This window comes from Crotalus tigris, unplaced genomic scaffold, assembly GCF_016545835.1.
Source record: "Crotalus tigris isolate CLP2741 ecotype Arizona unplaced genomic scaffold, ASM1654583v1 scf7180000017630.2799268, whole genome shotgun sequence".
Lineage (NCBI taxonomy): Eukaryota > Metazoa > Chordata > Lepidosauria > Squamata > Viperidae > Crotalus > Crotalus tigris.
Window position 1 is genome coordinate 2,475,072 of NW_024096524.1, and position 27,483 is coordinate 2,502,554.

General features: G+C 36.3%; 1 protein-coding gene across 7 annotated transcripts in view; it reads right to left on the bottom strand.

Moving 5' to 3' along the window:
- PALM2AKAP2 (PALM2 and AKAP2 fusion) overlaps positions 1–27,483 on the bottom strand; it is a 260,194-nt gene that overhangs the window by 111,334 nt on the left and 121,377 nt on the right. For 5 of the 7 annotated variants that reach the window (XM_039334428.1, XM_039334430.1, XM_039334434.1 and 2 more), the window contains 3 exons: positions 21,729–21,843; positions 18,432–18,453; positions 12,435–12,536 (listed from right to left, as the gene is read on the bottom strand). In XM_039334428.1, coding sequence (XP_039190362.1) covers positions 12,435–12,536; positions 18,432–18,453; positions 21,729–21,843 — 239 coding nt within the window. Of the gene's footprint in view, positions 1–376; positions 7,709–12,434; positions 12,537–18,431; positions 18,454–21,728; positions 21,844–27,483 lie in introns of those variants that run through there. The other 2 variants (XM_039334437.1, XM_039334431.1) reach the window with 2 other exon arrangements.

The following is a 27,483-nucleotide window of genomic DNA, read 5'->3' on the forward strand; positions in this document are numbered from 1 at the left end:
TCTGTTTCTGAGAAAGACTGCTGCCTTTATGGATCAAAAGAGAGAGGGGGAGGGAGGGAGGGAGGGAGGGAGGGAGAGAGAGAGAGAGAGAGGGGGGGAGGGAGGGAGGGAGGGAGGGAGAGAATGTTGTGCTTACACAGCTTGGAATGCTGCCTGCATTTTGGTAAGGGGGAAGGTGGAAATTTAGGGAAAGAAATAACATTAAAATAAAGGGAAAGCTAAGGCAATCTGTCCAATGGCACATCGTATCTAGTTTTGTGATTCGTTAGCAAGTGTCACAAAGGCAAAATGAAGGAATTGTGTAAACGTTTACAATACAACACATCAGCCAGAGACAACTAAATGAAAAACAGCCCAGTGATTCTTTTCTTTCCGGTTTCTTTTTTCTTGACTTGAAAGCAAATAACTTGGCCCATCTATTGGTGGCATTTTATGTTTTTTATATTCAAAAAAAGATGTCATGGTGTTACCAAGAAAAAGAGTCTTCATGAAAACTAAGGTCAATTTGCAAAAAAGATTGAAGATACAAAAGATTAAAAAAATGTATGGATTACTCGTGTCTTAGGAAAACACTCTAAAAAGATTTTTTTTTCCTTTGCATTTTTTTATAATTACAAAACTTAAGGCTAAATAGTCATTGTGCCAAACTGTCATGAATCTAGACCTCGCCTGTTTATATTTATTGTTTAAAATATTTCTCTGTGCTGGAATTGCAAAGATACAAACCTGGAAAAAATTAAAAAACATATAAAATGTTTCTGAAAGGATGTATTGAGTTGTCCAGAGACAGACCTGCAACTTAAAACTAGAGTTCTTGAATGGAGTGGTGGACACGTGCCTACAATTCCCATATTTATTTAGAGGAAATTGGTAGAGCTGTGCAACATTATTAAAATGATACACATCTAATCTAGAATGTGCCAAGTCTAAGAAAATTCAGCATGAAGACTCTCGCTGAATTGCTTTACATACTTGTAGTTTTCCAGAATTATTTTATTCCTGGAAACAAAGAATAGTAGATAATGTGCAAACAAGGTTGGTATATAGATGATTTCTTCTAAATATATATAGTTTGATCTGATTGTTTATAGTTCCATTTGGTTTGCTTTAGTCATATTTAGGTGAAGACGGCCTCCAAATATATTTTCAAAACATTATTGACTCTAAATTTTAATGCCAGCCTCTCAGATCAGATGAGCCCCTTTTCCATCTTGACATCTTCCAAACGTATTGGGACTATAGCTGGAAATCTCAGGGTTTCAGAACTGACACATATTCAGGGCTCCAGGTGTATAAAGATGACTGGATCCTTCTAGAAGTTTGAATTATAGCCTATCTATTCACCTCTGTGTAATGTTTTATATTTTAATTGTTCTGGACTGTAGGTTTCATTAGGCATAATGAACATTATAATGTTCGTTCCTGTTGAAATCATTAGGACTGAAGGCATGTGTATTTTTTTCCTGATGATCCCAGATTCAAGTCCAGCTAACTTAACTTGGAAGCCAAGTCAATTAGAAAAAAAAAAAATCAAGGGGTTGTCCTAAAAATCTTTGAAAGAAAATTAATCAGGGATGTATTTACATTGCTCAAGACTTATTTGTTGATATCAGTGAAATATATATTTGCTTAACTGCATTAGAATCAGTACTATTCTATTCAACAGTTTGTTGTATTTGAGAGGAAATAAGCATTCAGCAATAAGATTTTAGATTACATGTGAATTTTACTTTAAATTTCATGGCATGTATGAATATGTAGAATGCTGACTATTTTCTAAAGATAATAGAAAATCAAAAGTGTTCTGCTCTCTCAGAAAAAGTGCTATATTTGTGCTCTACTTCTAACCTTTAACCTTTGCTCTGCTCTATATTACCCAGCAAAAATGTTAACAGGAGTTATAGATGATTATCACTTTTTACAAATTTTCACTAAATGTTTACTGAATGACTTGAAAGATTAGGTGAAGGATACTGCACTAAGGAAGATTAAATATGGTAATATTGCAAAAATTGAGATTGCCAATCAAATGAACCATACCACATTTAAAAGAAAAATAAATAATGAAATATAACCATTATTAATGTATTGTCAAATATAGGGCTCTGTAAAGAAATATTAATTGGTCTGCGCCTGTTTATCTGTGGAAAAGTAATGCTACTGCTCTTTCTAATTTTCCTAATTTATCTGTAGAAATGTGTAGTATTACATTACTACTAATTGTGCAACTTTAAGTTTATTTTTATTAGTTTGTCTGATTTGGTTTTTTTTTTTTATGATTTGTGTCTAGAGTACAGGTGGCCCTTATTTAGCAACTGCTCCATTTAGTTTAGTTTGCAGGTCTGTAAAGCAAACAAAAAACTGAAATAAGATCATAAGCAGATTTGCAGTTTCACATAGTGACAGCTTCATTTAATGACTAAGTTGCTGGTCACAGCTAAGTTGTTGGTCGCTAAACAAGGACCACATTTAGTGGCTTTAAAAGAGTTTTTTAATGGAAAAAATTTTAATGAGAATTTGTCTTCCGGTGGACTAATCTGTATTTTAAGTCTATGATTCTGACATACTTGTTAAGAAGTATGTTCAACTGAACTCAAGTTCAACATTACTTCCAAATAAATTGGGATGTGGTTTTGGAAATCTCATTGGAGATTGTTGGTATTCCACACTTGAAAAGGTACCAAGCAGGAATATCTTTCTTAATGGCACAGAAAGAAAAGAACTCAGAGGAAAATTGTTGTTCAACATGACATTTAAAACTTAAAAGAGTGAATACAATAAAGCACAACCTGAGAGAGAATAGATACACATTAGGAGACAACCCATTAACCAGCAAGATTAATGCTGGCTTAGTACGTTTCTGTAGGATACATGAAATTCTTCCTTAGTTGAAATGATTTGGATGCTGTCTGAAATCTTCACTTATAATCTATTGTAAATTTTATGGATATAGCTAATTGTCAGAAGAAATACCAGTGGGACTCATATTACTGTATTGGTAGACTTCCTGTTACCAAGGAATTATTATTTTCTATCAGCCTATGCCTCTTTGTGTTTGACACTTTAGAAAAAATACACCCAATGAGCCCCCTATAACCTGTAGCAGTCCAAAATTTTCACTGCAGATGCCAATGGAATCCCACAAAATTTTGGAGGTGGATCATACCAGCTAAATATTAAAAATTAGGGTAAGCATCTCAGAAAGTTTCAAATGAGAGATCTAGAAAAGTATAGACTGGGGAAAAAAATACATTGGCACGTTTACAATAATTTTACTGATATACTTGTTTGAGACGATGAGCCTACTCAAATCTTCCCCAAAAGAGAGCAGCAACATGCCTCACTCTCCTGCTGATTTTACTATGAATGACCATATGGCAGGGGTCTTCAAACTTGGCCGTTTTATGACTTGTGGACTTCAACTCCCAGAATTCCTCAGCCAGACATGCTGGCTGAGGAATTCTGGGAATTGAAGTCCACAAGTCATAAAAGGGCCAAGTTTGAAGACCCCTGCCATATAGTGATCTTGATGAAATGTGAAGAACCTGGCATGCGGCTTGTAGCATTTAAGAGCAGGAATAGGACACCTGTGGCTATATCCATTCAATCCCAAACTTGAGCTGATGGGAGATGCCGATGGGGTTGATGAAAACTGGAGCCAATAATGACTAGAGATTCTTTAATCTTAGCTTTGAGATACTTTCACTCATGGTCAGAAGATACTTCATAGTCAAATAATGGCTCAGCTGACATTGAGAAGGTAAAAGGGAATTACATGTGTACTCCCGAAACTGTGTTTTTCATTTCTTCTCAGGGACAATCCTGGATAAAAATATCCCAAAGTTTCAGTAGGCGTAATGAGACAAAGCAAGTAAAGAAGCCATGTTTAAATGATATGGGTACTTATGATGTGCAGAAGCTTTCTACAAGGTGAACATGAAAACTGATTTGATGAACTTTTAAGTAAACAATTTTGCGAGAAACTTGTACTTCTTGTGATCCATCATAATTTCCTGCTCCTAACACTCAGAACTCATCTACATGTCCTGAAGGCAAAGACACCCCACTAACCATTTGCTGAGGACATATCCTCACAATAAATCCCCCATTTTGTGGATGAGCCCATTACTGAGTCTGGATGAAGCTGATCTAAGGTGTCTGAAGGAAATATTTTCTCTGCTAACTTAGTCTTAGAATTCCCATGTACACATTCAGTTGAACATGGAGGAGCAGCCTTTGAAGTCTGGCAAATGCTGGAGATCAAAAGGCTCTTTTCTCCCATTGGAGTGGCTAGCTGTTTGGCCTCTTTTTTGTTGTGGTTGCCAGAGAGACCATGCCTATGGCACATATCGTGGCAAATATTTTTCTCTTTTTGGGGGTGGGCTTGGACATGGGAATATTAACGGCAGGTTAAACTGAATGCAGGTCTTTGAGGAAATAAATATCGCTATTGCAAAACAGAAGCGAAGTTGCTTAGGAAGTACCATCAGGTTTTGTCTCTGTCTATGAGATACTGTGCTGGCTTTTCGACAGCAATAATTGTAGGCAGTGGATTTTGAAGGCTTTGTTTTAAAATCAAAGATTCACCACAGAGGGATTGTTGTTTTGTTGTGCGTGAGGGTGGACTACTCCGCTTTTCCCCGTTTGCACCAGCAACGCCTTGCCCAATGCATTTTTATTTGCAGAGGTTTCGTGAAAAGAGTTATACTGCATCCTTCCCCTGCAAGTGCAATCTAAATTTAAGATGCAGACCTGTAATTTATCCCATGAGTTGTCACTGTCTTGGTTTTGACAGACTCCTGTGCAAAGGTTAGAGCAGGGGTCTGCAACCTTGACAACTTTAAGACTTGTGGACTTCCGCTCCCAGAATTCCTCAGCCAGCTATGAAGTCCACAAGTCTTAAAGTTGTCAAGGTTGTAGACCCCTGGGTTAGAGGACAAACCTGGTGGCAGAAGCCAAAGGCAACTTCCCTGCTCCTGTGTTATTACCAGTGTCCTTTGGATAAAAACTTAAGTATGAACGCACTCAGTATCAAAACTATTGAAGCTTGTTTTGCCACCTCAAAAGAGGCAATTCTCAAATGGGGGAATGAGGTGCCAATGAGCAATACAAACAAGTGAGGATGAGAGCTGGCATGGAGGATAAAAAGCAGGCATAGGATGGGGTTGCCAATTCAAACTTGCCGGTCGTGGGAGTAACTTTTACGTAGTGAAAAATATAATTAATTCTCTTTCTTTATCCTCCTCAGAATGGGTATTAAAAGAACTGTTGTTTTTCTCCCCCCCCCAGCCTCTGAAGAGAAGATCACTAATCTAAAAGTAATTATTTTCTCAGAGGGCAGCCAGCAATACTACTGGCTTAATTGCCAATGTGTGGTACGATTTATGTTGTGAGTGCTGTCCTTTTTATATTGTCAAGAATGGGACGACAGCACATTGGATGAGCCCTTAGTAACCAAACATTCGAGCAGAAGGACATAGAAAGTGATTCTGGTGATGCTAATATGAAGCTAAGATTCCCACTGGGCCTTTTTACTTTATTTGAAGGAGACACTGAAAGATGATGATACAGTACTTCACATGGTGCTTGCCTAGCATAAAAATGCTAGCTTTTCTACTTTGATTTTCTGTTCTCTTGGGGGCAAATGTAACAGCCTCTGAAGAGACTTTGAGAACTGGGGCCTTCTATTCTTAAGAAAAAGTGACTCTTTTCTGTTTTCTTTTTGGGAAATAAGACAATTATTATGGGTACATATTTTATATAAACCACAAAATCATCTTTTACAATAGCACAGTTCCGACAAGTAGATCATATATATATATATACATAAGTAGGCACTGTTACTGAAAGGCAAACAAGTAAAATCAGTGACGATAATTTAATCCTGGCAATTCTGGACCCATTTTCATGGCATACTCGTTTTAGCTTGAATGTAGGAAAATGGGACATATGCACAATACTGAAAACTAGAAAATTTAAATAAGACCAAAGTAAAACAATGATAACAAAACCCTAAATCATCACTCCAAGTTTCCTAGGCAACTATTCAATTATTTTTTTTAGTGATACCAGTCAGTAGTGAAATCAGTGTGGTATTTTCAGTGTTGCAAAATATGTCGCAACTGAATTCAGATCCACGTTTGCATGCATACAAGCCTCACTGAAGCCAACAATATAATCCCATGGAAAGCTAAGCACTGAGACTGTGCAAAATTCATTCCTTTCAATGACTTATAGAAAAGCCCCTCATAAACAAAGGTTGCAATTGACATGATGCTTGTTGGGTTGATCCCATTGTGCATTGTCCACGAGACTCAACTGTTTTATTGGGGCTTATGTGGGAACAGGTCTTACTATAAAGCTTCCCAATTTAGAACAAAGTCTTTCTTTGGGGAAGTGAAATTCAAATATTAGGATCTCAAACTACATGATCTAATGTCCTTCCCTTACCCCAGTAAAAAATAAAAACTGTTTCTTAAAAAACGTACAACATTAAAATGCAGTTTAAGGCTCACATATGTGTGAAACTTAGGAATCCTGTAAAACCTTGGGAGGTTGATCATACCTGCTAGATATATAAAGTAAAATTCTTCATATACGTTTGTAAGTCTAATAAATATACGCAATACATAAATATGCATATTACACCTATTCAACTATGCATATTCATATATTATATATTTATATTGATATATAGATATCTTTTCAAATAGAACAGCACTTTGTTCACTGGTGTTTTTTGTTTTTTTTTTGTCTCACCCTCTAAAAATAATCCTAAAAGAGTGCATTTGGTGAGAATCTGTACTTTCGTTACTCATCTCCCTTGACAAGTTAGAAAAAAATCAGAGCAAACCAACTGCAAGGCAATGGAGGCAGTCACTTCCAGTTCACAGTACTGCAGTTAGAAAAATACAGTGAGGTCTAAAGGGAGTGATGGAGCACGAGCTGCTCGGAAGAAGAAGAAGAAAGGAAGGAAGAGATGGTCACATGACAATACAGCACTGACAGCGCTGTTTCTTTTCTGTACCTGGGACTTTCTCCATTGGTAAACTTTCTTCTTTTCCCTCTGGTGAAGAAGGTTCTGTGGTGTCTGACAAGGGCCTCCCAGAAACTAACTCAGCAGCATTTCCATCCATGGTCGACACATCAGTCACTGTCTTCTCACGTAATGATTTTTCATCATCTTCGTCGATAAGGACCAGTTCAGCCTTGATTGTCTCATCATAACCCAATACCTTTTTGGTCTCGTCTTCATCATCAATATTTTGGTAACCCATAAATATCATTGTTACTGGGTGATCTGAACTGGCTTCTGGGATTTCATCCCCAGAAAGTTTTGCTTGGTGTGGAGGGTTCCCAGAGAGTCTTTTGCTGGATTTGTGCACCATCTCTAGTTTTGCTTCCTTAAAAAGAATTTGTTCCTTCATGTGGCTGAGGTTTCCATCCACTATTGATATAGCCCCTCCTTTTATGCTTGATTGCCCTGCTTTCTGAATAAGTTCATCTACATCCTTTGAGCTTAACTTATGTACTCCGTTTTCTACCACCGTGCCTCCAGAATGCATCTCATAGACTACTTTGGTACCATCATCATAGACTTTGATTCCTCTCTGACAGGCTGCCTCGGGGCCAATGGGGGACGTAGAGAGAATCTTGGTCTCCCCAGTTTGTTTGTCTTTCTCCACATTAATTTCCATGCTGTACAAAGCTTGAATGGAAACAAGAGAGGAAGTGTTTGTTACAACAGCAAGAAGCATGTGAATGGTTAATTGCCAAACAGACAAGCAGACAACTATACACCCAAAGAAGCTGTGATCTAAAATGCCAAGCAGCCTATGTTAGAGATGCAAATTGTGAAGTCAAGCAGTTGTTATCTTAACAAAGGTTGATGCAACTAGTACTAGCCAGATCTGTTATAGTGAATGGATAACTTTCTAGCATTTTCTGTACTAGGGAGGTGACCAATAAGGAGGTCTACAATAATGTCTATGTTACTGAATTAATTCACATAGTAAATATGGTCATCATCCAAATTCTGATTGCCTACATTAGGGAAATACAGAACACATAGCGCTAAAATTTACATGAGGATATTTAACAACCTGGAGAGTTCCTTTTATAAGGGCCTAATATTTCCTTCAGAAGTGAAACACAGTAAATAACTTGAAATTCTACTTCATGGGGAGTTTCTGCACAACTTAGAAGCTATGTGTTTCATCCACAACATATAGCATCACCAAGAGGAAGTGACAGGAAATATAAATACCCTGATGTATGCACCATTATTAAACTTGAGCATATGCCCTGATTCTGCAGGTCTACAGAAATGCCACAGAATGTGGTATGGGGACAAAAAAGTCAGTTTTCTAAGAAACAGGGCTGTAATTAACAAAGCAATTGTTTAGTCTTCTTGGTAGCAAAGATATGCTTAAAATTGTTTAGTCTTCTTGGTAGCAAAGATATGCTTATTATACCCAGCACCATCTCAGAAGCAAGAAGAGCAATACAAGTGAAATTTGTAGTAGTGAAGATTCAATGTGGTTTATAGGTTCTTATCCCATCACCAGGAGAGAGGGGGGGGGGAGGGAGAGAGAGGGAGGGAGAGAGGAAGAGGGAGAGAGAGATGCAAATATAGAAAATAACGCAAACCTTCTTAAATTGTTTATTTTTTGTGCAACTTAACAAAACTGAGTAGAGTACCTATATCCTGTCCCTGGGGCTTCTATTGTTCCTCTTAGAAATAATTCCACTTAAGGTTCAATTACTTTTCCTGCTCCATGCCTGCACAAAAGGGAGGGGACTTCTTTATCATCTAAATTTTTAAAAATCATATTTACTCCAATTCACCTAGCTTTAAAAGCACCATGAATGCTTAAAGGAAACAGAAAAAGTAGAAATGAAAAATCCAGGAATAGTAGAGTTTTAATTAAGCCTTTTAGAACTATCAATCAATATATAGGCCATAATTTTCCACTTTCTTATCTGAGTGTGGTCTGCTTCATAGATGCACATGCCACTTAATTTTTCACTGAATGACTATATATAGTTCTGCACTATATAGTACATGCGATCATAATACATGTAGTAACTAGAAAAAAAGCCTTTATAGACTCTTTGAAAGTACTGTATTTTGTGATCATTCTCTGTGATGATATACAGATAGTCCTCAACTTACAACAGTTCATTTTGTGACTGTTTGAAGTTACACCGGCAGTGAAAAAAAGTGACTTAGGACCATTTTTCACACTTACTGTATAGACACTGCAGCATCCCCCTGGTTACATGATCAAAATTCATGGCAACTGACTCATATTTATGAGGATCATGTGATCACTTTTTGCGACCTTCTGACAAGCAAAGTCAATGCACAAGCCAAATTCACTTAACAACTGTGCTACTAATTTTACAACTGCAATGAATCACTTAACAACTGTTGCGAGAAAGGTCATAAAAATGGGAAAAAATTCACTTAGCAAGTGTTTCATTTAGTATCCATAAATTTTGGGCTCAATTGTGGTTGTAAGTCGAGGACTACCTGCATTTATGATGGGTCATTCACACGTGCAAGTTACTTCTCATTACCATATGCATCAAATAATGGCAAGCTTTTGTGCAAGCTTTTAATCAATACAACATTTTCCATGTAATGCAGGAATACCAAACTGACTGCTGGTAATCCCTCAAACTACTGTCTTTTAAAAAGCTATTAATTGGTCTCAAATTTTCAACTCCACTCTAAATCAGAAAATACTTGTGTTAATGGTTAAGGAAGACTCCATGTGATAGAAAAAAATGTAGACCTTGATAAAGATAACAGAAGCAACTGGAAGGAGGTTTATAGAGATGTTATAGATGTCAACCCTCCTCACTCCCAAATAATCTACTGATGCTTTACTTTGTCGCTTTCCTGAACTATATAGGAAGTGGTTTGCCAGTCTCTGTAAATTGTTTTGCTATATCACACAAAAATTCTAATGCCGATGTATATAACTTTGTACTTCCAGATGCCTTGGTGGATACAACCTGTGTATTTGCCAATCAGCATTAAACATATCTAATGACAAAGCCAGATGTCCACTGTTGTTTGTTTTCAACAATTGATTATATAAAAAAATAGCCTTTGTATTGTGGGGAGCAGAGCTCTATTTTGTGGATTTTGTTGATATAATGTACTCTGAGTCACTTGACCATCTGAATTTTCATTTATTTTCAATATTTACGTATTTTATATACAACGATCATATTCCAGATACTAATGTTGTTATCCTATTGCAGCATGTATGTTCAACTCAGGACACCAAGTTCAATAGGGCTTAATTCACACTATATATTCTTAGGCCTGTCATCTACATATCACAAGGGTAAACAATATGAAGATTTTTCACTCACTCATTCATTTACAGATGAACTATATTTAGCCAAATAAATAAGCATATATTCATAGAGAAAAACTCTAATAAGGGCCTATAGGTTTGCAGGGTTTTTTTAAGCTAAAGCAAACACAAAGAATATAGTAGCAGTAGCAATAAAGGAGAATATATGTAGCTCAGGGCTGAAATGAGGGGTCTTTGGTGCTCTCTGAGCTTGGTGATTTTCTTGTAGATGGTATTGATGATGTTACCTAATTTGGGTAATGAAATGTCTTCAGGAAAACCACCAAGCTCAGAGATCACAAAGGATCCTTCAATAGTAGCAGTTTTATATAGAGATCTCATCTATCTTATGTTTGCTGGGCACATCTATATCTGAGATTTGGGGATAATGTCAGCAGTCATATTTTCCTTTGTATAATTTTTGGAATGGTAGTACATTATCAAATATTCCTGTGGGGTAAAGTAAGCAGTAAGCTGTTCCTGATTGCCTTTTTATCTGAATATTTGGCTCTCCTCTTGAGCTATGTGAAGGAGAATAAGGCCATCTTTAGCACTAGAATTTCTGAGTGGCATAAAAGAGAAGATTAATGTTAATATCTATGTTACTATTATATTTTTAATATTGGGAATGAAGGGAGTAAATAGTAGTTTCGATACTAGCCTCTTGACTTAATGGGATAACATATATTTATTTATGTAAATTTGGGCACTGTCTGATTCCAACTGACTGTGGGTAGTACTAAAATAATATATAAAAAACTGTAACAAACAAACAAACAAACAAAAAGATGGGATCCAGGCACAATATACAGGCAGAAAAGAAACACAACAATTCATTGCACAAGCACACAGTTTAGATGTTCATTGAAGGAGGTCTCATAGAAGCAATAGTGTCTTTTTGTCCAAATTTTGTTATCTGAGGAGTAATTACAAGAAACTTTCTAAAAATAAATGTATATAATGAAATCCCAATAAGGGCGTGGTATTGTTTTGGAGACTGAACAGTTACTGTATACATTTGTAAACACTGTGGTTCTCATATTGGAAAAATGTTCAGTCATATATTCATTTGTAACTTGCTAAATGACAGGTACATTTGAAAACCACAATCTCTGTGAATCTGGGCTCATTCAAGTATTGTATGATTCAGGAAACCTTTGGATGCTTGCATAGATGTCAACCCACAATGGTGTTTATTAGCTTATGTAACTAAATAATATTCTACTTAGGCTTCATAAGAATGGGATCCTTCCTCATTTCCACCTCTTAGTAGAGATGTTGGTTCGCTTTTAATTTTCAACACTTTTGAATATTCAATCCCTCTTAAGACAAATATATTTGGGTCCATTATCTCAAACATATTTCCAAGGGGAAAAGAATTAAATAACAGCTTGTGGGGTCGCTAAATGGAGAATGGCAGAAATAACAATTTCAAATGGCTTCTTCGAACTTAAAGAATGTCCCCCCCCCAAGTGTTTATAAGAGGGAGAAATATTTAATGCAAATGCTGCTTTTTACAAGCAGATCATTAAAATTAATTGAAACCAATGAAATGTAGATTGTTATATGGGAATAAGTGCCACTGAACTTAAATTTAATTCTGAGTGAATGAGTGGGGAATAAAATTGAAATCAATGGTAAATTAGGCAACAATTAACATGATTAAGCATTTATTTTGCTCTAGAATGTCCACAGTTTTACAGTTAGGATTAATTTTTGACAAAAACTTTATTTATGGACATAAATTTTCCTACTACTTTTGTCTTGAAATATTAGGTTTTCTATTGACTGCCTATTAATAACTGTTCAAAGCCAGTCAAAACAATTCTGTTATATAGTAGCTCATTCAACCCACGGGATTTCATTTTCATTTTAAACAAATGCAACAAGTCTCTAAGTTTAGGTGTGGTGTCTACCAAGTCATTAGCTAGCTGCTATTTCCCTATTGTATCAAGTACAGTTGGTTGTTAGTCCCAGATAACCCAACATGTTTTTTTTTTCTTTTCCTTTTTAAAAGATCAGGCTTGCTGAAAGAATAAACCAAATTCTATTGAGACTTACCAGTTACCCTGCTTGTTCTGTCTTTCCGGGGAACAGCCTCTGTTGCTTGTGAATAGAGAGTTGTGAGTTCAGGGATCTGGGAGTAAATGTAATTTACTGCATCTAGTTATCAAAGAATGGGAAATATAGTTAAATGAGACCCCAGAGGCTTCATTGCTTAGGCAGCAGTGTCCCTACTTATTATCCCAAACAATAGACATCGGAAGCTTTGTGCCAGATAACTGAATTAAAGCAGCAAAATGCAGAATCAGTGTGCTTTGACTGCCATTCAATAGTCTAGTTGAGGCTGGAGAGAGAAAGAGCTGATGACTAAGACTTTTTTTTTTAGTGATATGAGTGTGAAATCATGTCAGGAGGTTCCACATGTCAGCAGGTCAATGACCTCTAAAAAGGAAATAGATCAAACAGTAACTTGCCTTGTAAAACATGGAAAAACAGTAAGGTGCCCATCTCAGGCAAATGCTTTTATTGCTACAATGAGGGTTCTTATCCTTTCCAGGGGCACAAAAGCTAATGTTTATTTCTTATATTCAATGTGTAGGTTAATAGAGATATGAACTATCTGTACAGGTTAAATGCTTGTTGAGTAACATTATAGATCAATATAATAAATAATGTAATTTGAACATTCTTGAACAGAGGCTGTTGGTAACATTTGCAGGTTAAGGTAACTGTGGTTGAATGTTGTGTTTAGAGGCAAACAGATGTTTGCACCTAGAAAATTTTGGTTCATCTTTTCATGTTTGCGTCAGAATAATGAGCTAAGCAAGAAGTCTGTGCAGGGGTTGAATCTACCTGGTTTGTCAGAATTTTCTTGCTTCTGCTTTATGGGCAATCAGTTTCAAAGACAGAACGGGACTATAGAAAAGATGAAAGTTGTCATTTTCCTAACTTCATATACTGCTAATGCAGAGCAGGATTTTTGAGGCTGCTCTTAATGGTTAGGCAGTATCCTATGGCAGTAGGGAGATTAAAGGTGTTTATATTTGAGGCTAAGCATTTTGAACTGGGTTCGGAGATGGGGTTAGTAAGCCAGCAAAGATAATCTAAACTAGCCCCATCAACTCAGCTCAACTCTTATTACTGGGCCATGGGTGGGATTAGTATGTCAGGTGCACATACAAACTAGTCAATAACAATTTCAACCTTAAACTGAAGGGTTTAGTTAACCATGTCATTTGAATAGGGAAGAAAAGGTCAACAGAAGATTAGTTTTCTATTTCTGCTGCTGATACAGATAAACCCTCAAGTGGCCCTGCAAAAATAGGGTTGGTGAAAAACTCTTGATTTTTCTTTTGTTGTTCATATAAACCCACAGCCATATGGGGGTGAGGGGGCTATGGGGGAGGAGAGTTAGTCCTTTACAATTTTGCTCATAATGGCACTAAGCTTGATAGCAGCTCCATGTTATTTTAAAGAAAGTGATAGTGGGGATGCCGTTAAAAAAAAAGGGACTCTTCCCATTTGACCAAGGAATCCATGGTTCTTTATCTGCAGCATACATAGTTGAGTAATTCCCTTTAAATAATGGCTATACCAAAATGGTTGTATTCCTTTTTTTCCTTCACTGACTTTTAGATTCTGAACTGTCACCATATACATTCCAAATACCATATACAATTCAATTCATCCCAATATATAGATAAGATGTTTGTATAGCCACTTAAAAGGTCTTCATTTTTTTCTGATGGAATTGAATTTTAAAGGAGAAAAATTAAACGCTATGCCACCAACTATATTTAGAAGAGGGAAATTTAAACTGATTATAACAAATACACTCCAGACAAATTTATTAAAGGATTACGTATCCAAAAAAGTATAAAGCACAAGAAAAGTATATAAAGTCATCAAGAGCTGGACATAACTGAATGGTTAAAACAACAATTTCCATAATCTGGACAGACATGCCATCGATAGCACAGGTGGAGATGATTAACTTGATCATAAGACTCCATGGCCTTTTGCTGGCTATATCTCCAGTTTAGACTAGCTCTCACTTTATTGCTCCTGGTTTCACACAAATGAGGCTCTTTCCTACTTTCACTTTGCAAGGTTGCTGCAGGGCATAACTGAATGTAATCTATGTAAATGACTGTAACAGAGAGATGCTGACTTTACTCTGGTGTAGCAGATAAGCATCCTGGTAAAAATGCTGGGGTGTCTGGATGAAAGTCTTATGTGAATTTTTAATTTGTGGTATTATTTTTAGATTGCCTTAAAGGAGCTAGTTACAGAACAAACAATTTATTAATAACAGGCAGGCAAAAGAGATAATGTGCTGAAGTTCTAGACGAGGAGCCTTGCCCGTCATGCCTATTTACAGTGTTATTAATTTTCTTTCTTAAAGCAATGTACAGCTAAGTCCTCAACTTACAACAGCTTGTTTAGTGATTGTTTAAATTTACAATGGTACTGAAAAAAGTGACTTATGGACATTTTCACAGTTGCAGCATCCCCACGGTCATGTGATCAAAATTTGGATTGCTTGGTGGAAACTATCTAGGTGGAACCTGGACCCAGATGACTCTGCTATCAGGGTGGAACTCCACAGAAGTTTCGGAAGCCACTCCCTCATAAGTGGGCTTTCAGAGACTGCTAAGTCAATGTGTTTTACAGCCAACAACTAGGTAGGCCTGTCCCTAACGAACATGTCCTGGCAACTTCTTTCTATGCCATGTCCTCAAGAGTCTGCATCCTCTATTAGTTCTGATTTTAATGTATTTTCCCTCTTAGTGCAACATAATTTTTGCCCTGAATGTGATCTGGCATGTTTCACTGATACAGTCAAGAGTCTGAGATCTGCACAGCTCCTATATACCTTCTCCCCTCTGATTGTGGAAACTGTCCTCTAGGATTGTTTTGATTGGACTTCAAGAGATCATGCACATTGCTTTCATAGAGCTATCTGCCCACATAATACTGTTCAACACTTTTCAAAGCAGTCCACACATCTTTTGAGCGCTTTGTAAAGAATACTAGTTTGGGATTGATTGGGAGCTCAGTTAAATTAGCCGAGATCTGGCACCCTTGGATACATTACACATTTTCTTCTGCTTTCTTCTGCTTTTTCCAGCAAGTATACTGGTTTTCTTTTTAATTTATATTCTGAGGACTCACACAAGAGTGCAACAACTGTTGGTCTGACAAAGCAATGTTGTCTTGGCTACTCTTACACAGATGAAGTTTTCACAATTGTTTCTGCAATGCACCATAGATACCATTATCACTATCAATATCATCTGGGCCAGCACAATTGTCCAATTCCAAACTCAGCTCTACCAAGCTTGTTTTTCATGGCTATTTTCTGTTTACTACCAGATCCTAAGAAATGGACTTTTTTGTCACTTGCTCATTAGTCAGGGAGAACTGCCTAGGATCGGATTATCAGGAAAGCTTCCACTTTGCCCATCCTTCACATTTGCTATTTATTTATTACATTTTTGTGCCACCCATCTCCCCTAGAAGGAGATTCTGGGTGGCTCACAAGTTATAAAACTATTTATTTTTTCAACAGGGGATAGAACTCCGAGTGCCATATCCATGTTCAAAAGTAGGTCAATTAACAGAAAATAGAAGCAAGGAGAGATTGGGCTGAACAGAATACTGAGAAAGCTACCTCCCATTTTACCTTGTGCTGTACCTCTTTCTCTGTACCTCCTATCTTGTATGTCTATTTCTGTAAAATGGTTTAGCTATATTTCAACACAGTGTTATACCCATGTTCAAAAACAGACTAACTGAGGGTTATGAGGAACATCAGGAGACCTTCCTCAATTTTACTCTAGGACCATTGTTACGCCTGCTACCTGTTGAGTGGGCAACTCTTGATAGGTGGCTAACTTCCCCATTTTAAGTGTCTGCTAAATCTGCTCCCCACTCACCTACCCACTTGCCGTATTAGTCAGTGATTGTTAGTTGTATTCATGCTGGCAGAAAATGCTTAGCAGAAGAGGAAACAAGGTTTGAGAAATCTACCGATTCCTTTCTGTAATTTGGCTCATTATGAGAAAATACATACAGCACCATTTGACTATTTTGTTACTGGGACACAATAAATATTGGCAAGAAGGGGCAGTCCCATTTATAATAACCTAGCCTTTTGCTACCTCACGGATTGGTGGACAGGACAGTCCTGGGTTTGAATGTTTTAGGGAGGGCAACAAACCAGGCAGTCCATACAAATCAACTTGTAGGTCAAACATTTATTAATAAATTATTACAATCTAAGGGTTATTGCTTAAGTTGTTCAATATTGTGTGAATTATTATTAACAGTGAATTTATATTACCAAAAAAAATCCATTTTCTTTCCTAAATTGCTGTTCTGGTACTTTCAGTTTCTATTTTTCTTAAATATTGTGTTTCTTTCGTTACTCATTTGTACATTCTTCTTACTTTGTTAACCCCCCTCTATTAACAAATGCTTATTCCAAAAGAAGAGATTACATGTAGCTCAGGGTTGAACTGTGCAGTCCTTGATGCTCTCTGAGCTTGGTTGTTCGCAAACCCGACATTCACTAGTATTGATGATGTTACCTATTCAGGTAATGAAACAGCTGCAAGCAAACAACCAAGCTTAAAGAACACCAAGGATTCCAAAGTTCTTATTTTATTTATAGTTATTTTCTCCCACCTTGCACAGGAAAGTTCAGTTAGTTCAACAGGCTTTGGGGGAAAAGTCAGTTGGCTTTTCAGCTTAGCTAATTTTATAGGGACTTGTGAGTTGTTCTCTCTTCTGTTATCCTTCGCCCTACTCTTTCCTCCACTCCTCTTTCTCTTTGCCATTTGCAGACACTGGTTTGCCAAATAGCTCCAGACCTCTTTCTGGAAGTCGTCAAATCTTTCTTTCAAATTTTGAACCTTTCTCTCTTCTGTCCAACAGACGTGCTGTAGTACCTTCACCTCTGATTAACAGTATTTCCACACTTTGATGAATCTTTCACTTCTACTTCGCCATATTATGCATCAGCTTTAAAACATCCCTAATAATATCAGGTATCTTTTCAGCCTTATTCAGTTCCACATCTCATCTTCTAGAACAGGGGTGTCAAACTGCCAGCCCACAGGCCGGTTGCATCATACGGATGCCGCACCCACCCAGCACCGGCAATGTAAAAAAAGTCACGATACGTCACGAAGCGTCACATGACGTGGCGAGTTTGACACCCGTGTTCTAGAAAGTCAAGAAATTTCTGGGCACTTGAAGTTGTACAATATCAGGGACAATCTCCCAAGACTGATGATCTTGACACAGAAATATTTTCTAACTTGGCCACAAGGAAGAGCCCATAGGACATATGACTACTATTCCATCAAATATTATCAAAAAGGAAGCATCATTTTAGTGTGGTAATTTCTTTTACACACATAATTCCTTGGGATGTTTAATATTAATTTAGATTCTATCAGTTATAAAATTTTTAGACAGAATGTCTTAAGGGTGAGATAATGGTTCAACTAGATTACATGAATTTAATAGTCTTATTGGAAACAAATATGTCCACATGCACACACACAAGTATAAAAAGCAGTTGAATGGGTCCAAATTTCTTTTTGTTTTTTAATTGTATTCCAACATTCTCTATGAGGGCCATTTGGGGGAGGGGCTGGGGGTTTCTTTCTGTACTATCAGGATTTGGTTTGTGTCCAACCACTAAGATTTGTTTTCAAATAATTGTGTTTAGTATAGATATGTGGTTATCATTATCATTAAATTACATCATAATAAAATCTATATTTGTTTGCATATAAGCCCTATTGCTGTCAGGTATATATGTAATAGGATTTATCATGAGCTATGGCACATGAAATCTAAAGAAAGCTTATTGCTGGCATCGAGGGTTTTTGTAAAGCTTTATTCTATATTCTTTCTTTGGCTAGCATTATTTTGAAGCTTAGTATATATGTGTTAAAAAGTAGCAAAGTAGTAAATAAAATGTTCCTTTATAATAATATATAGTTACAGATATCAAGTACAAAAGCAAAGCAAATCACTTACCTCCATCTTGGTGTGAGAAACTCTGAAATATCAAAAGTATTGGAATCAATTAGTTTTAAATAATATTAGTATTGGCACATAGCATATCAATATTTTTACAGTAATCCTATAAAATAGGAATAGGCAGGAAGTCACTTTTAAGGGCCCCCGTTTGGAGCTGATGACAGATTGGGATTAGGCTTATATTTAAATATAATCATATTCACATTCATGCATACATTTTCTCTTGCTCAGATTCATGCTCAACTCTTCCACTGATGTTTTATTCAATACTTTGTTCCTGTTCTTATTTGCAAGTACATGTCCCATTCAGTTTCCCATTTCTTTGGGATGTCCCATTCCCACTTTACTGAGGAGGAAAATAAAGGATTCTTTCATTCTCCACTTAGTAGGGAAGGAAACAGTGCGACTAGGAAGCAAAGCACATATTAAAATAGGCTAATATCCATTCTACAATTATTTTGAATTATATTTCCCATTATCCATTGCCCAGACTGGCTTATTTATTGACAGGTATCTTATTTCTTGACAGGTAGCTCGGTTTCTTTCTCTGTTGGCTGTGAGAAACAAAAGCTTCTTTTTTTCTCACCCAGCATGGATGGACATATACACAAGATGACCTGTTCCCCAATTATAATGGCTCTCTTGTCTGTATAGTCAGCAACAGAGGTGGAACTCTGCAAGGTAACCAGGCATGCTTTCAAATAACCAAGCATCACTATCCCTCTTTAATAGACATATCAGAAAGAAGGTGCTCTAAGTCTGAGTTCATAGCTCTCAGAAATAGAAATAACAATCTTCTGGTAAGTAGCATATACATGCAGTTGAAGCATATGGAGTCCTTGGTGCTTTGTGATCTTGGTTGATTTCTTGCATAAGTTTCATTACCCGACTTATGATGCACTGATAATGTTATCTAGTCAGGTAATGAAATGTCTACAAGAAAACAACCAAGCTCAGAGAGCACCAAGGACTCCACAGTTCAACCCTGAGCTATAAATATTCTCTTCTACTGGTTGAAACATGCGCTATGTGTAGTGTAAAGGAATTTGTAAGTTAAATATGTAATTAGCAATAGTAATAGCACTTAGACTTATATTCTGCTTCATAGTGCTTTACAGCCCTCTCTAAGCGGTGTACAGAGTCAGCATATTGCCTCCAACAATCTGGATCCTCATTTTACCAGAAGGATGGAAGGCTGAGTCAACCTTGAGCCGGTAAGAATCAAACTACCGTAAATGCCGGCGTACAAGGCGACCCGGCGTGTAAGACGACCCCCGTCTTTATAGCCGGGCCGCATTCCTAGAACGTCGTCTTATACGCCGGAAACTACCAGTATTTCCAGCGTATAAGACGACCCGGCGTATAAGACGACCCCCATCTTTGGCGGCGATTTCAGCGCTCGCGGAAGTCACCTTGTACGCCGGCATTTACGGTACTGAACTGCTGGCAGTCAGCAGAATTAGTCTGCAGTACTTCATTCTAACCACTGCGCCACCACAGCTCATAATCAGAACCAGATACATGTTACATGCATTTTGTAATTTAATTTACACGCTCTTCTTCTTTAATTCTGGCAATGGAAGCTTGTTGAGGTGCCAACACTTCTTTAGAATTTCATAAATGTTCCTTGTATTAATTAATTAATTAATTAATTAACCTTATACCCTACCCATCTCGCCTAATTCCATTTTCTTCTTTTGCCTAAATGTGTTCAGTATTCCAACAGCGTTGTCTTACATGGCAGTTCCTTTGAGAGAAAGTATGATTTCTGCTCCTATTGGGCAGGATGAACATTTCAATTTTCTTCCAGAATATAGCTAGGCATGTGGATCCTGCCGTGAAATCAATGTAATTTGTGGAATATTATGAAGGGAACTACAGAGTCTGTGCTGACTTCAGATCAAGTTCATTGCTTTCGAATCTGCCTAAAATGACCTCCCTCAACGCAGCACACTGTAAATTGCATTTTAAGTATCTTAATTAAGTATTAAATGAAGTGTAACTTTATTCTGTCAGAGCAGGGATAGGAAGCAGGGTCATTTCCCTGACCTTGCTAAGAGAAAAATTCTTTCTGAATCCATTGTTCCTGAACAATTTCTATCTAACTAGATATTGTAAGACCTTAGTGATAGTAGAAGCTGGTGCATAAATTTTGTTTTCGCCCATCTCTATTAATTTTCTTTCTTCTGTTGTGCATTTTAAGATTTTAAAAGTTTTAGTTTTGTAGCTTCTAACTGAAAAGTGATCCATTCTGGGAGACATTCTGGTTGAGGACCAGGATAAATAAAAATTGACTGAATCAATTTGAGTTTGATGCAGGTAATGTCCCATGACTTTATCTGACTTGGAAAAAGGCAGAAGCTTCACAAAGTAGCAAGAATTGTTGAAAGAGAACATTTGATTTAACAATATTCTAGGATATTATGAATTTCTTTATTGCCAGTTACATAAGTTCAAATTTCAATTTCTTCTTTTACCTAAATATGTTCAGCATCCCAACAGCTTCTTTGGAAAAATAAACTCTTCAGTGAATGCATAAATCAATTATAGTATCATGAATAATTTTATACATGGGGACACCTAGAATCTCTGAAGTATCTTGGCAGTTACACATAAGGATTTTTGCAGAATAAATCTCCATATGGTGGTTCTGGATTATAATAATAAACTGCATAAACTATTTTAACACCAGAAAAAGGACTTTGGAATATTTAATCTTAAATTTTCAAGATAAACTAGATAGCATTCTGTAATATTTAAATATATAAGACATTCTACTTCTAGTTATTATTACATTTAGTGATTTATTTTTTTCATCACTCTTAGGCTGCAGTACCAATAAGCCAGCATTCCTTAAACTGGCAGCCCTCAGATATATTTCAAATGTGAGGCCCATCTTTCCAGTTAGTGTAGCAATACTAGGAATAGATTTGAAGTTGGAAAGGTATTTAACTGCACTGACCTCTGTAAGACTTGCTTTTGAGGAAGTATCCAGCCACTAAATTGAATAATGTTCATATCTGCTTTTGTGTTGTGATGACATTGTTGAAGACAAAATCTTTTCATGGTTAACTTGAATATCTGGCCACTCTATATAGCCTATGAATTAGTGTTAAAGGCAGGAATCAAATTTAATAAACGAATAAGGCCTACTTTTCTATTGACTTATCTGACTTTAATCTAATTCCATTTTTCTGTGAAGTTTTTCCATTGTACCTATCTATATTTATATGTCGTTGGAAAGAAAAGTTTTCTCTTAATATCAAGTTGTTTGGATTTTGTTTTTCATCTTACCTTTTGTAAGTCCTCAAAAGATTTTTCTGTCTCCTTTAGTTTTTCTAAGATGAGCTGTTCTTTGGCAGATATTTGGGATTCTTCACATTCAAGCTTTCCTATTTCTTGTTCTAATCTGGAAAATATATTACAGAAAAACTTACTCATCTGGAATGATATGTCTAATCAGAAGGTATATATTTGTGTTAGCTGAAAAATATTATCTATACATGCAAATGTATCACTTGTTTTCTTTACTATCAAATTCTCAATATAAATACTGGCAACTGAATAAATAAACTGAGGATTATTAATTAGGGTCATTGTACAATTCTCTCTTTCTTGTTTTAATACACTTTAATAAACTAAAGGAATCCTAACCTGAACTGGGGGTATTTTGTACCGTGAAGAGCAACAAAGTCTTTCTTTTGTAGATTTTCCTCCAAAATAGGAAGGAAAGGAAGGAAAAAAAGGCAGAAAGGGAAAGGAAGATCATTGACACCAGTTACAAACCAAACTGGTTTCCTTTAGAAATAAGAATATTAATAAGAAAATAAGTAAAATAAATTTATTGTAAGTACAATGTAATCTATATTTCATGTCATTTCAACCTACATTTGAACTATATATGCAATTCTTTTGGATTAATCTATTCTGGTTTGCAGATATTCTCTCCCACATTTACTCTAATCATCATTTTATTCCCATGATTATAAGATAAGATAACCTTTATTGTCATTTTTTACTGTGGGCACATTTTCATTAAAAATGAAATTCTGTTGCCTGCTCTCAAAACTGTACACACACATAACACACATATGGACATGCTATATACATACATATGTATATACCTACACCCTTACATATAAATACACATAAATATTAATCACAGTCCATCTTGAATACATAGCGGGAAGAGGAAGCTTGAGAGTTCACAAGGTTGATGCTGTATGGAACAAAACTGTGAGGGAATCTGGATGTTCTTTAAAAAAATTAAAAATGTTTTCAGATTATATGCATATATTTATAGGCGACTCCTGTGTATTCCTGAAGAATTTTATGCATTATTTGGGAAAATTCAAACCTGATTAAAAATCAGAATTGGCATTCATTGGCAAATATTTAGGCAACTATTGACTATTGATTGAAAGCGAAAACTATCTCAACCTATTATATCCATTTATCTTGTTACAGTAAAGGTAAAGGTAAGTTTCCCCTGTCCAGTTGTGCCTGATTCTAGGGGGCGGTGCTCATCTGTGTTTCTTAGTTGAGGGAGCCAGCATTGTCTGAAGACACTTCCTGGGTCATGTGGCCATCATGACTATACACCAAGGCACATGGAAAGTTATTACCTTCCCACCGAAGTGGTACCTATTTACCTTCTTGCATTTGCATGTTTTTGAACAGCTAGGTGGGCAGGAATATACAGTACACTATCTATAATTTACTATCATGCATAGATTCTTACCTCTATGGGTGGGGGAGGAAAAATTCTGATGGGTTCTTAACAATGAGGGTTTTTATTTATTTTTTATTTTTTTTATTTTTATTGAAAATTTTTAAATTTTACAAAAACAAATCCCCTTCCCATACCCCCCTCCACCTCACCCCCCCCCCAACCTCCCAAACCCTCCCCCTAGACTTCCCAGAGCTGAGTACAGGCTTAATTGAAAAAAAAACAAAAAAAAACTTAAAACACTTTTAAAACCTAAACAAATCTAAATACAATCATCATTCTATATAAACTCCCTCCGAAAAACACAAATTTAAACATTACTTTCTTTGAATATCTATACCTATAATATAAAGTCTAATTTCTCCCTCTTTCTTTATCCTAAAACAAACAAGAAAAAAAAACCTTTATTATACCATTAAAACTAAGTACTCTTTAAAAACTAAAAATAAGTACATATTTCCTTCAATCTTCATAATCTTCTCTCCTAAAAAACATATAGATCCTAAACAAATCTAGACACTTTTAGTTAAGCAAATTATTTTCTCTTAAAAAAATTAATAATAATATTTAAAAAGACAATTTTAAACATTACTTAAAACTTAAACAGGTTATACTCCCTTCAAAACACAAAAAACTTAAAACATTAAAGTCCCCTGGCTAGAATAAACAAATTATACTCCCTTCAAAACACAAACTTAAACAATACTGAAAACTTAAAACATTAAAATCCCCCTATGCAAATTTAATCAAATTTCATCTTATAAGTAATAATAATAATAATTACTAATATTATCATTATTCTTTATAAACTCCCTCCAGAACACAAATTTAAAACTTGAAACTTTAAAATTCCCTTATACGTCTATCTACAATAAACACATTAAACATTTCAATCTTCACCAATAACAAATTCCAACCATAAGAAACTCCATCCTTATCAGTCTGAATTATACTAGTGTCATTATTATCAGTCTCAGTTATCCATTGTCATCGATCCTCGTATCATACTCAAGAGAAATGCTGCAAATTCTGCCTTAGAAGACTGCTCCAAAATTCCTGAATCTCCCAACGACTCCGGGGCCTTCCCAATTTCCATTTCAGACAGCAATTCCACCCTTGAAGATTGCTCCGAAGGCTTTATGGGTCTAACTTCTCCCAGGAATTCAGAAACCACTGAATATGAAACCTCCTTAACCTTGTTCTGTTGCTCCAAAATTCCTGAATCTCTCAGTGACTCCGGAGCCTTCCCAATTTCCATTTCAGACAGCAGTTCCACCCTTGAAGATTGCTCCGAAGGCTTTATGGGTCTAACTTCTCCCAGGAATTCAGAAACCACTGAATATGAAACCTCCTTAGCCTTCTTCTGTTGCTGCTTTTCTTTACAATTGTATGCTGCACAAGTTGTCTTCTGCTCCTCAACTTGAACTTGTTGGGGCCTCTCAAACAGGGGTTCCCCAATTTTCATAAATATAGGCTCTTCAAACTGTAGTTCTACATTCTTTTCTTCCAAAGCTTTAAACTTAATAGATGGCGATGCGCATACTCCCAGGACCGAAATATAAAAATCTTTTGCTTGAGAAACAGTATTAAGTCTATAACATGTCCCCAGGTAATTCACCACCATTCCAGTCGGGACATTCCATCTGAATAGGATTTTTCTCTTTTTAAGTTCATTTGCTAGAAAAGCAAACTCCTTTCTTCTTCTTAAAATTTTTGATGGGATCTCCTTAAAGATTATAACATCTTGTGAAGCAATTTGAAATCTCTTCTTATAATAAGCTTGTACAATTTCATTGCGTAAAGATCTTTTGCCAAAGTAAATTACCACATCTCTTGGTAGATTCTTTTGTGTTGCCACCACAGAGTTAACCCTAAATAATTTTTCAATTTCACTAAGTATTCCCTCTTTTTCTTTGTTCAAAATCAATGCAAAATCCTTTGCAACTATCTCTTTCAAATCTCCTTGCAGAGACTCTCCCAAGCCCCTAATTCTTAAAGCATGTTCCATTTGTCCATATTGAAGCATAAGAATCTCATTTTCCATTTCTTTTTCCATACTTTCAATTTTCCCCTCCATTATCTCCACTTTCTCATCTACCTCTTCTACATGGGAGTTCACCTTTTCAAGAACAGAAGCAACTCCTTTTAAAGCCAAAACAAAGTCTTGTCTCAAGATCTTATTATTTTCCTCTAAAATCTTTTTCATTTCTGCCCTAATTTGAGTTATAGCATTTCCCATCATATCTTGCAAATCCTCCATAGTTGTTAGCTGACCCCCAGAAGGGGGTGGAACTATTGATTTAGAAGCTGTAGAAATCCCTGGACGCTTTGGGGCCATCTTAAGAAAAAGGCCTTTAATCCTTCTTAAAAAAAATTATAAGAATTCCTTCAAAAATCATAACTCCCTCCAAAGAAGGTCATTACAAAAATAATAATTCTAACAGTCCATTCCAATCATAAGAAAATGGAAAAGGAAAAAGGAAAGGGAAAAAAAAAATAAGCACCAAAAAGCCTGCCGGTCAGCATTCTAACTTCCGAAAAAAAAACACCGAGAGGTTTGCCGATCGCCATTTTACTTTCCCTTTCAACAAAGAAAAAAAATAAATAAAAAGAGAGAATAAAAATAGAAACAGGTCTTAAAACTTAAAATCCGAATAAATCAAAGAAAGCAAAAAAACAAATCCTCTACTCAGCTCTGTCCGTTTAAAAAAAAAACTCACCAGTTCTCTTTAATCACGGAGGTGTTTGCAGCGGCTCGTTTTGTCCCTGAGGACAAAAACAGCTGGGAAGCGGAGACAAGTCTGAACTCTGTGGGAGCACTCCTTTCACCCCCCCAAAAAAAATTGGGGGGTGCAAAAGAGGCTCTACCACTATTCAGACACTCTCTGCCCCCCCCTTTGCCCGGGAGGGGGATTTTGAACCGCTGAACAGCTGATGTCTGCTGTTCATAGCGGTTCTTACACTTGCCCAGGAGGACGGCTACAAAGTAGCCGCCATCGCGCGCGCAAAATTCACCGGAAGTCTCAGGGTTTTTGTTTATTATGTGCACCATAAATAGGGTAAAGAGGAGCAGCACGTAGAAATAAATTTCATGGAGTCTGTATCATGTGCTTTTGGCATACGCCAGAAATGTAACACAGAAGGCAGCCCTTTGAGTAGAGGAATTCTGCATCTGCAGTAAAACAGAGTGGCAATTATGAAGCTTGTTTTTGTACATAACCGTGGGGAAGCCCTTCTCAGCACAATTAAGTGGGTGGCCATTTAAAGTGAATGTTTGAAATTCGGACAGAAAACACCTTCAGTAGAAATGTGTTGAGTGCTGGCACAGCACATGATTCTTTTGTCATGTCTAGTTTGTTTGTTTGTTTGTTTTTAAATCTCCTTAATGTTGCGCTCAACTCCTAATGACACAGCAACAGTTTTCTTGGCAGTCAAATGAAACAATGGTTTTAACTTTCCAGACTTGCGAATATAGCCCTGGAATTCCTTTATAGTCTTGCTGAAGTCACAATATCAGTTTAGAATTGTAATATATGAATCGTACTTCAAACCAGACATAATAATATAATCCACAGAGAAAAGAGGTACACAAGTTTGAAATATAATACATGTATTTCATACAGACACTTCTTTTTAAAAACAAAGAGTTAAGAATATGTTTGCCTCATTTCATGGGATGCTGCTCAGCTGTGCTCAATTTCCTGGTGTTTACACACTCCATTAAAAATAGAAATACAGTTGTCTAGGCATACACGACAATTCAGTGATGGGATGTGTAATGCTTTCCTCACTGATCATTTTTAATTCAGTATCATTTCCAATTCTTGCTATTTTTCTTTTAGTAGGAGAGGGGCCGGGAGAGAAATTTTGATTACAAATGGACAACAAGAAAGGTGCCAGTAATCATATTATGCCTAATATGCATATCTTCAAAACTAAAGGTAGAGGGCTAACCATGCGTTTTCTAGCTTTTCAAAAAAATTGATCCATAGGTGTAGATTTTCGGTACAGTACTTAGGTTCATAAAAATATGATTGAAACTGAACATTTACAGAAAAATAATTCAGGTATATGAAAACAGAAAGAAGAGTTTTTGATGGTATTCTTTGCTGCAACCTTTTCTTTGCCTATTTATTTATTTATTTATTTATTTATGAAACTTATATACCACTTTAAGTGCAAGCACTCTCTAAGCGGTGTACACCAGTAAGCAATGTATATATATATTTACATTGCCCCCAACAATCTGGGTCCTCATTTTACCGACTTTCAAAGGATGGAAGGCTGAGTCAACCTTGAGCCGGTGAGATTTGAACTGCT